We start from the raw sequence: 14402 nt of genomic DNA, 5'->3' as shown, positions 1-14402 counted from the left end.
TTTGATATTTAAACCTTTCGCTTCGAGGCAGTGTAGGCTGGGTTATTCCCCGTGTCAAGGTCTGTCTTGAGTTTTCTGGCAGCGGGGAGAAACGCTATTATGTAGAGAGGGAGCCTTCTCATATTTCACTCTGAGCAGACTGCCGTCCTCCTTAAACACAGGGGCTTTTACTTTGAAATCTGCTTTCCCAGACGCTCGCGTGGAGCAGCGCGCTCCCCTGGGAGAGGAGGATGGGCTCGAGACAGCTTGTAGATCAATGTTGAGTTTACAGCGAAGAAAACGACCGTGTGGTGATGGTACCTGTGCTACTTGGGGTAACTTTTAACAACAGTAAAGCAGAGTTTAGTTCACTGTGGAAACATTTTTCAAACTAAAAGTTACTCAGTGAGTCGCGCGCGTGGCTGCAACTTCAGGACCACCGGCTGTCCAGAGCTCGTGAGGAGATTCATCAACCTCCAGTCAGTCACCGACATGTCCTTGCGATAAATGACCGCGAAGAGGCTGCAGTGGAATGCACTCGACCGGGGATATGAACCATGGTAAGACCGCTAATGTTTCTCCTTCAGCCGGACAGTCTGACACAGGACAAACAAACTCCCAGAAGTCTGCTGAATAAGCAGAACTTGGACCTGTAGAAGCGAGTTCAGTTATGACTCAAACCTGAAGGATAACAGCTGTTGCATGTTGACTTTAGTTGCTAACATTACAAGATTGTGCTTAACCTGAGAATTTTACTTTTGGTCGAAGTAATAACCTATCACTTAAAGTACATTTACAACAATGCAAATGTACTCCCCTGCAAGTAAAACAAAAAATAATTCAAAATTATACTGAATTTATAAAAGTACAGAAATATCTGAGCTTTACCTCTTTCTCCATTTTGCTGGGAGCCTCTTGCACCATTAAAAAAGCCAAATATACACCACATTAAAAGTGTTTACATTATTAATCAAAGCCTCATGGCTACTAACACTGGACAGAATGCAGCTGTTCATAAAGCATTTGGTGTGTTGCATCAGAAAAACAGAACATTCTCCATTTGGACAATAAAGCTCTGTTTGCATTGTTGGGGTATAATAAAACTGTGGGTCACCAACCACTTACTGCTTGTAGCTGTAGCTTTTCAAACTAAAACTACTTTCAAAAAGTAGTTCAATTACATCCAAACTACAGTTCAGGAAATTATCACAATCAGGAATCCCATATTGTTACACAGAGGTACAACTAAACTCACACTGAGTGAAGTGTAGGCACTATGGCAGGATAATCCTCACTTAGGCTGCTCAAGGATGTGTTTTAAGGAGAGGATAGGGAGCAGTTGTTGAGGCGGAATCAAGGAAATGCTAAATTTCTCGGAAGATTCAAAGTATTTGATTACACACACTTTGGTCAGAAACCACAGGTGACTTTGATCAAATAGCAGCTGATTGTCATTAAATGACAAACATCACCAATGAGCTTTAGTATTGTGCAATGTTGTTTTGCAAAAAATGGCATTTGAATACTATGAATATGTAGTTTGTAACTAACTGCCTAAACCACATGACCCAAAGTAGTTTACTACTGAAACCACAACTACCAAAATGCAAATTGTTGTTAAACTAGTAATTGAACTACATGTATCCTAGTTAAGTACACCTAAACAATGGCTTTGGGTTACAACTGAAAGGACTGGTCAACCAATTAATTAGCTGAATGAATTAAACTGCCAAATATTTTGCTTATTGATTAATGATTTCCTTCTCAAGCAAAACATTTTACATTAAATCACTGTAAGACTTTGGGTGTTGGACTGTTGGTCAGACAAAATAAGCAATTTAAAGGCTACTTTTTGGACCATTCTCTGAGGTTTCACAGAGAAAAGGACTGATTATTGGGAAAATAATCTACAGATTAATTTCAACCCCATGCTATCTGTGTGCATTTCATGTCAAATGTAAAATACAAGTAGGAGGAATGTCAACAACTGACAGGAAAGGCAATGTGCTCACTGTGACTCTATGCAAATATGTAATACAATGATACAACATAGTGGTGCACAAATCACTGTGTTGCCTGACATTTACATTGTGCCAAGTTTTTGTAAGGAGATAAACTTTGAAAATAGCTTGTTTGGCAAGTTAAAAGCAGCATTTTCCTATCTTCTTTCGGCTGATTGTCTGTCTTTCAAGCTGTCCCTATAGTCTCACATTTCAAATTGGTTCCATATGCAGAGCAGACAGGCTCCCGGTTTGAACTGCCACATGGAAACCAAGAGGGAAACTCTCTGCCCATTCTTCTCTCCTTTTCACTCCCATTCTTCTCTTCTCATTTCTTCTTCCTTTCTCCACTACTGGCAGATGTTTTAGAGTTACATTTTAACAACAGAGGACTGTACATTCAGTACTACATATCCTTTTAAGTTTGTAATATATGTTTGAAACATTACTACCCAGTCCTCTGCAGATCTCAGGTCTAACTAGCACTTCTCTGCAGTTACAGGCCCCACACTGGAATTCAGTGTTGGGCACACAAAACCCCTCTAGACCCACAGTATAGTCAGTCTTTGTATGTTAAACACCAGGGACTGCTGCCCCTGCTGCCGCTCATTGTATTCTCAGCTGTGCTTTCCTGTTCCTTTCCTCCACATCTACGCCTGTGTGCAGAGAGAAAGAAAAATAGAGGGTAGACACGCTTTAACTGATTGGAGTGATTGAGCCTGTATCAGGTGAGTGTGCCCACATGTACTCCCTTAGATCTTGAAAATGAGAGGAGTGTGGTTTGGAGCTCCAGGCTGAGTCAACCAATCTTTCTGTTTTCTCTTTTTGTGTGTCACTGTCTCACACACGTACACCTCAACTATGTCTGAGTCAGACGGCTCTAGGACCCAGAGCTCTGTAGTCACTGCAACAGTTGTGAACTCCACTATTCAATTATTTCTATCGTTTCAGTAGGCCTGCCAGGGTAAATTAATTGTGTACCATTGCTACACACACACACACACCAACGCATGAGCTTAGAGCAGCAAGACATTACATAGTCATTTATTACGGATATTATATGTGCAAATGCAAACATACCTGCACTCATTCCAGTTAAATAAACCAAGAAATTTTAAATTACAGGAAATGTGCACCTCATTATAAACTCAGCTTTTTGGCTATAATTAACAATTTTGCCTGAGGCAGCGCACTGGCACAGAACAGCCCTAATGTGAGCACGTTTACCCACTCACAACCTTCTGTACACACAGTTTTGTATGGATTCACCCTCCAGCTCACACTGACACACAACATCAGGCAGGGCAGAGTATTTGTTGCCCTGTTGCATTATGAATGACCCCTGAAATCTCAGCTTCTGTCATCTGAAAATGTGCAGCGTCCTGCCAAATGACCAGAGGGGAAACTAAAGCAGATTTACCTCAAAGCTATGACCCTTATATTTAGTCATTAATGAGCTGGCAAACAAGTACCTTCAGTATCTTAATTGGCTGCAGTATTGTTGTCAGTTGCTGCTCTGTGATCTGATGAGATAAGCATTACAATCAAACAGTTGATCAGACCACTTCATCTTTGGGAAAATCAGCCTCAAGTGAAAGGCTCAACAGGACTTGTATTCATTATGCAGCTACACCAGAAATGACTGCACATAGCTGAAAATGGGTCCATTTCAGTTCAAATTTAGATTCCAACTGTAGGCATTTCAGAGCAAGTTTTCTCTGTGCCGTCATCAAAATTCTTATAATGAGTGGCCACAATATCTTCCATCTACAACCAACATTTCGGAGCTGATATTTTTGACTTGTCATGGCAGCAAAAGCACATGTAATTAATGACACTAATGATGCCTCGTGTGTATTAAGTGTCCCAGGGAGCCAGCGCACACGATGTAAGGATCTAAATGGATTGCAGTCTATGGCTGCAGTTATTTAGGTTGGCTGAACAGTGCGGTATTAGCACCATTCTTTTGTTTGTTTTTTCAAAAAATACTGTGCAGTGCTGTAAGACTGTAAGTGGGCAACTTTATGGTGAGCAAGCAAGGTCTTGGTTGTTAGTCATAGTTACTTAACATTGCTAATGAATGGCTCACACTCCACCAAAGAGGATCACAGAGGAAAACTGGCCAGCTTCCATATGACAAAAATGACAAAGCTAACACACAGTTTGTGCTGCAGTATAAACTTTCACAAAAAGCAACATGAGAAAAGTTATTCATTTAGATGAACCTGGTATCCTCAAGCAGGGGGACAACACAGATTTCTTGGCTATTTACAAATTCCATCCAAAATCTGACTAAACATGAAAGAAACACCAAAGAGTCTTTAGAAGTCTAAATAAATCCAGGTCTTAATAATGAGGCTTTTCCACTTAATTAATTAATCGTTAAAATAATTCTTCATGCAAAAGAAGAAAATGCTGTTTTCACCCATTCTAATATGTAGATTTGCCGCTTTTCTTTGTTTATCATCATAAGAAAATAATTATCTTTGGCTTTTAGAGTGACAAAATGAGACATTTAGAACATCACCATGGATATTGACAAACTGGGATGGACATTTTTCACAATTTTCAGACATTTAAAAGGTTGCAGCCCTAGATTTAACATGCCAGTTAACTTAAGTCTTTCTTGTTATTTGGTGACAGCCAGTGGAACAATTTGTACAGAGGCAAATAATGTTGAACAGTGAAGTAAACATTTGAGTATTTGTTAAATTCAGATACATTTGTGCTGTCAATGAAAACTAACCATCCAGCATGTATATATAAGTTAATAGTACAAAGTTACTACAGTGCATTGAAAAAAAAAAACTGTTTTTTTCTTTGAGGAAGCTGTGCATGTAAATGCAATTGTAGATGGAAAAACCACCTGTTTGCTACATCTATCGCTGAGACCTCATTTATACCTGGTATGCATACACACCTTATATCTGGATATCAAGGAAGACAAGGAAAAACAAATGTTAATGTAAGTGTAAGCTAAATACACACAAAACACATTGCAGAGTGCATGCTATCAGATCAGCCAGACAACATCTGGAGAAGGGGGTGGGACAGCTTACCCTGTTATCATCTAAACTGCTCCATTTTTGGTTTTATGCATCATGTAATTCCAAGCATTTCTCCCACCCCGCATCAACCTGAGCAGAATGGTATTAGTAAAGTAATTTGAAACACCTTGTGGGGATGTGCAAAGCCTTTAAGAAGAAAATCAGCCAACATGGTGCAGCTGCTAGCTGAAACTGCAAAAGTTACAAATAGCAAAGATAAAATAAGTAGAGCTGTACAGCAGTGTTTCCTCCAGAGACTCTCAAGGTACTCTTACAAGGGGCCGGATGAGGGTCACATAATTGAAGCTGAGCTGAGTGAGTATTTGTACCAAAAAGAAGCCATCAGCCATCAGCCATTAGCCGTCTCTGTTTGTCACTAGATTTGTCACAGTAGTCACTGTTGCTGATGTTACACTGTGTTGGGAAATACACCAGTTACACACTGATTACATTACTTGCCTACTGCTCCAACATCATTTTTTAAAAATTAGTTCATTTTTGCATATCAGCACCCACTTTTATCAAATAAAAAAACCTCCTAATTTGTAAAATGTATCAATACTTAGATGGATGTCAGACACTACAATTATAAACTGAAAGTGTCTGCTCCATATGGCAGCAGCTGAGTCACAGCACAGAGTAGCTAGAGTCAGATTTCGCCAATCCTGTGACAAGAGTAAGGAGTGTTGACCAACAAGACCGTGGCGGAGGATTTGGTGTCAAGGCGAAAAGCATGTATTTGGCAATACTTTGGATGCTAATAGGGAACCTGATAACATCAACGAGGCAAGCTGTGAACTTTCTGTCTGTCACATTACCATAACACACCTTCAAGCAACTGTAGTGAGGCTGCCAAAATGGGCTTGGCAGAAAAATCTCAACCAGAGAGGCCAGGAGCCATATTCACAGACATTCTGAGAATACTCACAGACGGCTCATAACTTAGCCTAAAATATCTAGCAAGGAGTCTTAGCTTTGGAGGAGTGATTTAGGAAAATTAAGAATTTTCTTAGAATTCTGTAACTAGTTGCAATTCTGTACACTAGGAAGCTTTATCAATACAGCATCAGAACATTACAGATCAAAGTAAGCACTCTTCAGGCATTGAGTATCATAGGCATTTTTTTCTTGTAAAGTGTCCAGTAACACAGGTGTTGTCATGAGTCTACAAAAATGTAAAATGTCTTTACCGTGGCACAGGAGACTTGCCTTGCATATTATAGCAGTTCCTTGTGAGGTGGGGGGTTATAGGCTCCTGAAATACCACACTCATATCTTAGTTGCCCAGGGTTCATTGTTAATGTTTTTTTTTCAATTGCCTTTGTTTTATTAGTGTCTTTTAAATAACAATAAAGATTTAAGTTAATTTTCGTGTTAAATCTATAAAATGTCAGAAAATACTGAAAAATGTACATCCCAGTTTGCCAAAGTCCAAGTCCAAGTCAGTTTAACACGATAGTAAAAAGAAAAGCGGAAAACATCTGTATTTGAGAGGCAGAAGACACCATTTTCTGCCATTATGCATGAAATATTACTAACTGATAATCAAAATAGTTTAATCCTTTTGTACCACTTACCTGGTCGGGTAAGTGAGTTGCCAGATTTACGTACCCGACATCGCCTTTTACTTGCCCCGGGCAAACAGATAATCCTATTGTAAAGCCCTGGTTTCCGCATTAACGTTGTGCCATTCTTCTTTCTAGTGTCAAGCTAGCTGTACCAAGAAATAGAAAATAAAAGACTGTAAGCACTATTAAACAGGTTCATCAAGGTTTTATAAAGCAGAGTCAAAAAGCAGTTAGGAAGTTATTAGAAGCAAAGAGTAAACTGCCCATTTAGCCAATTTAAAATAAGTTTAATGTCATCAAGCTCAGGAAAATAAACTTCCTACTCTCAGTGATTAACTGGGTTGTGACCCACCAAGGTATTTCATTGAGTGAATAAAGACCTCGTCTAAACTGATATCCTGCTGGCCTTAATGTTTATTTGGCAAGTTTATGGACACGAATAAACCAGTAACAGAGTGAATAAAAGATGCCTAGTTAGCTGCAGTCAATGGGAAGATAAAAAAAGACAGGCTGTCTTACGACCCCTGGCATGAGTGAGTCGCTGCTGTCTGAAGCTTTGTGATACTGGCTTTGTACATTAATAAAGACCAACTGGACAGAGAACAATAGGAGAGATTTCAGAACAGTGAAAGTGACTTCAGAGGCGCTTTGCCTCCCACTCAATCTGCTGCGAGTACAACTCCAAGAGGGACACTGTCCATACAGCCATCTGCCGCTCTGCTCGTCTGTGTGAGGAGGTGGCTGGTGTATCGTTGAGCACTCATGATGTGCAGTGTGACTTGTTGTTAAAGCAAACCAAGTGGTGGGTGGTGAAAGAGAAAGACAGGCAGAGGTAAGGAGAAGTTGGAGGGGGGGTGTTAACCGGGAATAAACAGACTGACACATAAAGGCTGGAATAAGTATGTGAGACAGTAGTGTTTATACTCAGCGGTGGTCTTTATAGTGGAGGTGTTAGAACAGCTCAATGCTAAGAGCCATTTGCTTTATGATGCCTGATGGACTGTGTTCCCCCATCTCCTTGGAGCATTTAGACAAGGAGAGGGAGCCTTCAAAAAAACACTGCCGAGTAAGAATGTCACTTTTTTTTTACAGTATCTCCTCTTCTCCCTCTTAGACACAGGGAGATAGCACTTGCTGTGCGTGTGAGTGTGTGTGTATGTGTGTGTGCAGGCAGATTTCCACAGCTTGTTTGCAAAAATGAAACAACCAGGTTAGGGCTGGGCGATATGGAAAAAAATCTTATCACGATAATTTTTTTCCTATCTTTCGATATCGATATATATCACGATATAAATCAAATCACAATTTCTGTCAAGCTTAAAGGTTCCTTTTTACTCCTAAGTGAGATGTGAAGATATCAGAAGGTTAATTTTGGTTTAAATATTATTTATTTTCTGTGTAAAACATACAACTGTATTTCAAATAAATAAAATAGGAATATATAATAAATTAAAATCTCAATTCTGACCAGTCAAAAGCTTTCAAGTTTTACAGGAGAACACAAACATATGGAAGCCCATATGTTTACTACGTAAGTAGCAAGTAGTTGCTACGTAAGTATTTGAGGTGACTTTTATAAATGCAGTGTAACGTTTATTACCTTATGTAGCACTATATATCGCTAGCATGCCATGCACGCCATGGTTGTGCCTGAAAGGTGATGGAGGGTCCTTTGAAGACAGCGTCACTGAAGCGCATGCGCAGTTTGTATCTCATAATTTCGACTTTTTATCTCATAATTTCGACTTTTTTTATCTCATTATTTTGACTTTTTTATCTCATAATTTCGACTTTTTATCTCATAATTTTGACTTTTTATCTCATAATTTCAACTTTTTATCTCATAATTTTGACTTTTTGTCTCATTATTTCGACTTTTTATCTCATAATTTCAATTTTTTTATCTCATTATTTCAACTTTTTATCTCATAATTTTGACTTTTTGTCTCATTATTTCAACTTTTTATCTCATAATTTCAATTTTTTTATCTCATTATTTTGACTTTTTATCTCATAATTATGACTTACCTTGAGGATATTTTTTTCTTTCAGTGGCGGAAACGGGCTTCCATACAAACAAGCTCCAGTTTTCGTTAACATTTTCTATCGAAAGGACACTCATTTTCTCTTTCATCTCTCTCCCACTCCTGATGTACTGTTGTGCAAGGCTGCAGCAGCCCAAACACGTGTGCTGCTACCGGCTGCTACTCCAATGCATCTAACTGTGCTGTGTGCGTCAACCTAACCTGACGTGGTGGTGACTATTCCAGCCACATGATTGGTTCGGCACGGTGCTACTCTCATTATCATTGGCTGTTTGCATTGTCTGTCAAAACATGGATGGAATGAGTTCTATCGACGTTGTATCGACCACGTCTTACATTTCTATCAAGAAAAAGTTATTTAGCAATAGTTATCTTTATCGTTTTATCGCCCAGCCCTAAACCAGGTTGTTCGCCACGCCATAAAAATTACATCTGTAAGAGTTGCATCTGCACGTGGTTGCGAGACAGTGAATCTGCAAAGTCAGAGGACGACAGAGCAGAGGCAGAGCCGAGAATTGAGAGCAGCTAATGAAAAGGTAGAAAGGAATAAAAGGGAGAAAAGGGATAAGTATCTGGGAGGAAAGAGCAGAGAAGGAAGAATGGTGCGAGGAGGTGATGGACTCAGGCTGTCTGAGGAGCCGGACAAAAAAAAAAAAAATTATAAGGGCATTGCGTGTTAGAGGCGGGGCACCAGGGTGCTGAAAGTTGTGATGCATTTATGTGAAATAGTTCCAATCCCTGGTTTAGATTAAAACTGTTTTTTTCATGTGACACAAAGTATAACAATTACTACACCTCCGTAGTAAAAACACACAGGGAACTTTTTATCCATTTAAAGGCACATAAAGGCCAACTAATTTTCTAGCAGCCTACATGGCAATGCATTGCATTTTTTCAACTGCAAGAGCATCCATGATGGCACTTTACCAGGTTTTGTTCAGTGGAAGGGTACCCTTGAGAGCACTTTATCATCTTTTATCTACTATAGAGACATCCAAGAGGAAACTTTTGTATTCTTTTTTTCAGTGGACTGAGCCCAGCCAACCTTAACCCTAATCTTAAACTTAACCTCCCAACCCTCCCCACCCAAGTCAGCCAGTGGTGTGAGGAGCAGACAGGCAGAGGTCAGTGGTCCCTTTGCAGACAATGTAAATTTCTAAATGAATATGGATTGAGATGCTAAAAAACGAGGTCAATACATTTTAAATACGATATGAGAAGCTGCATATATGCTGTATATTTACACATGGCTGCGACGGTAAGTGGCATATTTTTTGCATATTTTTTGTCTGGCTTGCTAGTGGTGTAGCATAAGGTTACCAGTGTCCGTCAGTCAATTTATCCTGACCCTGCTGGCCAGGTTGCAGAGTTTCCCTCAGGAAATTGCTCAGCAGAGGTGGTAAGCGTTGACCCTCTGACCTTTCCTGTGCTGTCACTATCAGGTTTAATTTTATACTTGTACTCAAGAAAAATGAAATGCTACTGGCCAGATGAAATCGCTATGGAATTTACAGAGCACATTTATAGTTCCCAGGGGACAGAATCATTTCCATTTTGAACTTTACTCCTCTACTGCCACCCATGTGGCAGAATGTTCAGGTCTGAGAGTTGCATGCAGTAGAATGAGTTGTCAAAATGAACTGCAGCCACTGGGCTATAAAGTTAAAGAGTTTTATGGAAGCACATTTTTGCCAATGTGATGGAAAAAAAAGATTCTGTATGCCGTCATAATGAGAATCTCTCTTCAAATTATAACGCAGTCTCAAAATAATGACTTAGTAACTCATAATGATGAGATACTTTCTTATAATGACTTTGTTATCTCAAAATAATGACCTATTATCTCAAAAATAACAAACTTTCTTAAAATGACTTAAGTATCTCAAAATAATGAGTTAGTATTTCAAAGTAATGACTTTCTCAAAATAGTTTCTCATAATTTGGGGGTTTTAAGTTAATATTTTGCGAAAGTGTCTAATTATCTTGAGATACTAAGTCATTATTTTGAGAAAGTTTCTCATAATGACAAACAGGATCTTTTTCTTGCCATCACATTAGCAGAAACAGGCTTCCATACAGTTCTCTATACTTTGCTTCTTTACTTTCAAGATGGATGTAAAACAGGCTGTTAAGTCTATAGATTAGTGATGCTGATTAAATTTATTGCTGTATTATAGAGCACCTTTCTTAACAACTTAATTACACAGAAACATAAACATAATCTAATTCTTGTTTTGAATGAAAGATGAAATCAGTAATGGAAACTGAGGTAACAAATAAGCTGCTGTGTCTTTTTTTAGCCTTGCTAGCAGCATGGCTGTACAGATAGTAATACCTGGTGATCAGTTCACCACTTTGTCCCAGACTAAAATATCTGTAAAACTATTGGATGAATTGCCATGAAATTTGGTGCAGATACTTATGATGCCTAAGAAACAGACTTCAGTAAACCCCTGATATTTCCTGTAGCACCACCAGCAGGCTTGTGTGAAAGATCTAGACAACTAGTAGCTGGACTTACATGAAATATGGTACTGACTAGATTTGTGTATAGCTAGCCTGCTAACTTTTGGCTCAAGCTTCAGAGGCTGACAACTAAGTTGCAGACATGTAGTATGGAGAAGTAGTCTTTTAAACCCAGCATGGGGATGTATACCAGAGACTCGCCTGGCAGGGATGTGTCTGTTAATCTAGTGATGGGAGCCAGAGTTTTCTTGGCTGAATGAGACAGTCGGAGGTTTCCCTCAGAGCAGCCGTGGGAAGCAGTGGTGACTGCAGTGGTGAGCTGGTGAGGATTCTCCCCACTTGTTTGTGCAAGTTGGCTTCTCTGCTATGGGGCAGTCTTTCTGATGTAATGAAAAACAGACTCCAACAAAGATTTCATCATTGTTCACCGTGGACATCTTCATGCCAATTCAGTAGACATCTCCCAAACCTTGATGCTCCCCCAGGATGAATTCTAATAACATTGGTGATCCCTTGACTTTCTTTACCACCGTCATCATGTCAGACATTTAATTTTGCAAATACTTTTGACCAAATCCCAGCAAAACCCCCAGCTGTGCTTTGTGTTTTGTTCATATTGCCGTGAAAATCTGTATAGACATTAAGCACTATCAGGTCAAAATTTGGCTTGTTCTTTTTCTTTTAAAGACAAAATACCTGCAGAACTAATGACAGTCTTATTTGTTTTCTGTGTGTTTAGTGCTAATTAACAAATGTTAGCATGCTAGATTAAGATGTTGAGCCATTACACCTGATAGGCTTCACAGAGCCACTAGCATGGCTGTAGTCTTGTTAAAATGTTATGGGACTCAGTGTCCATGATAATCCTTTTTGTCTGCAGGCTGCTCAGTGTCAGTCGTGAAATGAAACAAGTCAGTGGCTTACAGTATATGGCTCTACATGGACAACCGTTGCAGCTAATTATTTTTAAGTAACCACAGTCTCCAATAGCACCACTTTGTGTAAAAACAGTCAAAGCTTGTTAGGAATTTGGCTGTCAAAACAGAACAACAAAAGAACAACCACAATGGGTAGCATGGACTCAGGCATAGATGGCTAATTGTTCTGCAAAGGTGCAAAGTGAAGGGGGGTGTTCAAAACCCAATAAAGCAGCAATGGTGACCTGTACAGCCTCTGACCCTTTTAAATTTAATACTTGAGTTACAGAAGAGGGACTAAGAAGTAAAGAGGTTGTGGTTTCTGGCAGCTGTGAAAGTCCTCTGGCTTAATTTGAAAACCTCAAGACCTATAGCCACATTGCTTTATTCAACCAGAAAACTAAGAGTCAGAACACTGTGCGATTTGTGCTTGTGTGATTGTGGAATTTTGGCTTAAGTGGATGTGATTTGGCTGCCGCCCAAATTTTGGGTGTTTCATGTATGTCAGCAAATGATTTTGAAATGTCATCCTTGGTTATCTTTTGGCTGCCATTTTTCTGAGCAAACGTTCCCTCTCATGCTGCACCTTCCTCTTAGGAGAATGGAATGTGGAATGGGGAACAGATTCAGCCACATGTGCACTCCCATTGCAGCCATATGGAGCGAGGATTTTTGTGCCACGAAGTAATTACTTTCAGAGCTGTGATCTGATGTCTGGGCTCCATTCTACGCACAGAGATGAGGAACATAAAGTACTGCATCCTTTATTCCTTTGCTGAAGGAAACATCAAGTCTGTTCACTCAGAACAAAGCTTTTTAACAAAGCTTTTTCATTTCAAGGTGAGATTGGTTTGGCACTCTGAACAGAAAGAGATGTTTTGTTGTTGCCTGCAATACATATTTTTATATGAGGTAGCTCTTGGAAAATGGGAAACAGTCGAGGGCAGTTGAAAGCTATCCAAATGGATTGTATTTTTTACAGGAGGACATGTTTTGAAATAAGTAAGAAATGTTCCCCCAAAGAAATAAAGGAGCGGGACAAACCTTTTATTTATCACCACACAAGTCCAAAGGAAACAGGCTTGGTTTGCAAAAAAAAAAAAAAAAAAAAAAAAAGCCCCAGTCTGTGTGTATGGGTTTTTAGTATAGGTCCAAAAGACTTGATATCTACAAACACTGGTGATGATTTCAGAGAGCGGCTGGCTGTATAGACTGTCCATGAAAGGCTGTAGTAATTAGTTGGAAGCACTATAAAGAACGAGAAAGTCAAGACTTGGCTTCATGTCCTGAATGACACCAAAAGTCAATGTTGAATTATTTATTTAGGCAACATTTTCTCACATGGCTTTAATAATAGGGTTGGGTGATGTCTGTGAAACTGACATGTGACTATGGGCTCTTCATCTCAGCACCATAACTTCAGTCCATAACTTAGTTGTGTCAACAATGTGATGATGGTAAAGGGCTCACTGGATGATGGCAGCATACTTCGGCCCAACCCTATTACGTAATGTAACATACTTATTTTAACCCAACCCATGATGTTTTCGTCAACCCAACCAAGGAGTTTTGGTTGCCTTCACTGTTTTCTTTAGAACAAGCAGAAAAATTACCATGTCAGTAGAACATCTCATGTTTGCCAGATTGACATCTCATATTATCAGAAAAACAATCTCATAATTAAGGGATATAGTACTTATAATCACGAGATCTTTAGTCAGCTTAGTCATAGGAGCTGAGCTTTTGTTTGTTGTTATGGTACTTGGTCAGTTAATAGAACACTGATTTTTGACTAAATGCTAAGGGTTGTGATTGTACAAAAGGGGACTTTTATGATAGTGATCTTACATACAATAAGTTATACTATTGTTGGATACATCAGCAGTAAAGAATTAGTCAAAATGCTGCATGTGATTAGCTTGTGTATGACTAACCCATAATTTACACCAGATGTGGCTTTGTGACGTCACATGTGCGCTGCGGTTTTGTTCCATCATATGAGCGATTGCAATTTCCACCAGCAGCGTTTCAGAAGCGTTTCAGCAGCGGAGCATTTTGCCCATCTGATTATGTTTACTTGCTCTGATTTTGTTGATTAAGTCCTCTTTCCTTGCTCTTTGTGCTTTTACCATGGATAAACAGGCTACGTAGTTAAATTGTTTATTTTCTGTCTGTCTTTATGATCATGAGTCTGCATGGGGTTTTTTATTTTGAAAATCAACCAGATTCTCCCCGTTCAACCTGCTCTGTGCGTATTGACGCGGCAGCCGTCAAAAATAGACTTGCTGCGTATTCTCTGCGGAGTGGAGCGCCAAGCTGCTTCTGGGATGCAGATAAAACACGCTGCAGCGCATCTGGTGTAAACACGAGCATTGACTAG

General features: G+C 39.4%; 1 protein-coding gene across 1 annotated transcript in view; it reads left to right on the top strand.

The window, feature by feature from the left end:
• Nucleotides 1–205: 205 nt before the first annotated feature.
• gask1a (golgi associated kinase 1A) overlaps nucleotides 206–14402 on the top strand; it is a 75697-nt gene continuing 61500 nt past the window's right edge. Inside the window, exon 1 of the mRNA XM_084725886.1 lies at nucleotides 206–539. Coding sequence (XP_084582012.1) covers nucleotides 537–539 — 3 coding nt within the window. The 5' untranslated portion in view covers nucleotides 206–536. The remainder of the gene's footprint in view (nucleotides 540–14402) is intronic.

The sequence above is a fragment of the Lutjanus erythropterus genome, chromosome 9, assembly GCF_056507025.1.
Source record: "Lutjanus erythropterus isolate fLutEry1 chromosome 9, fLutEry1.hap2, whole genome shotgun sequence".
Lineage (NCBI taxonomy): Eukaryota > Metazoa > Chordata > Actinopteri > Lutjaniformes > Lutjanidae > Lutjanus > Lutjanus erythropterus.
The sequence above is the reverse complement of the archived record's forward strand: the minus strand, read 5'-3'. Positions and strand labels throughout refer to the sequence as shown.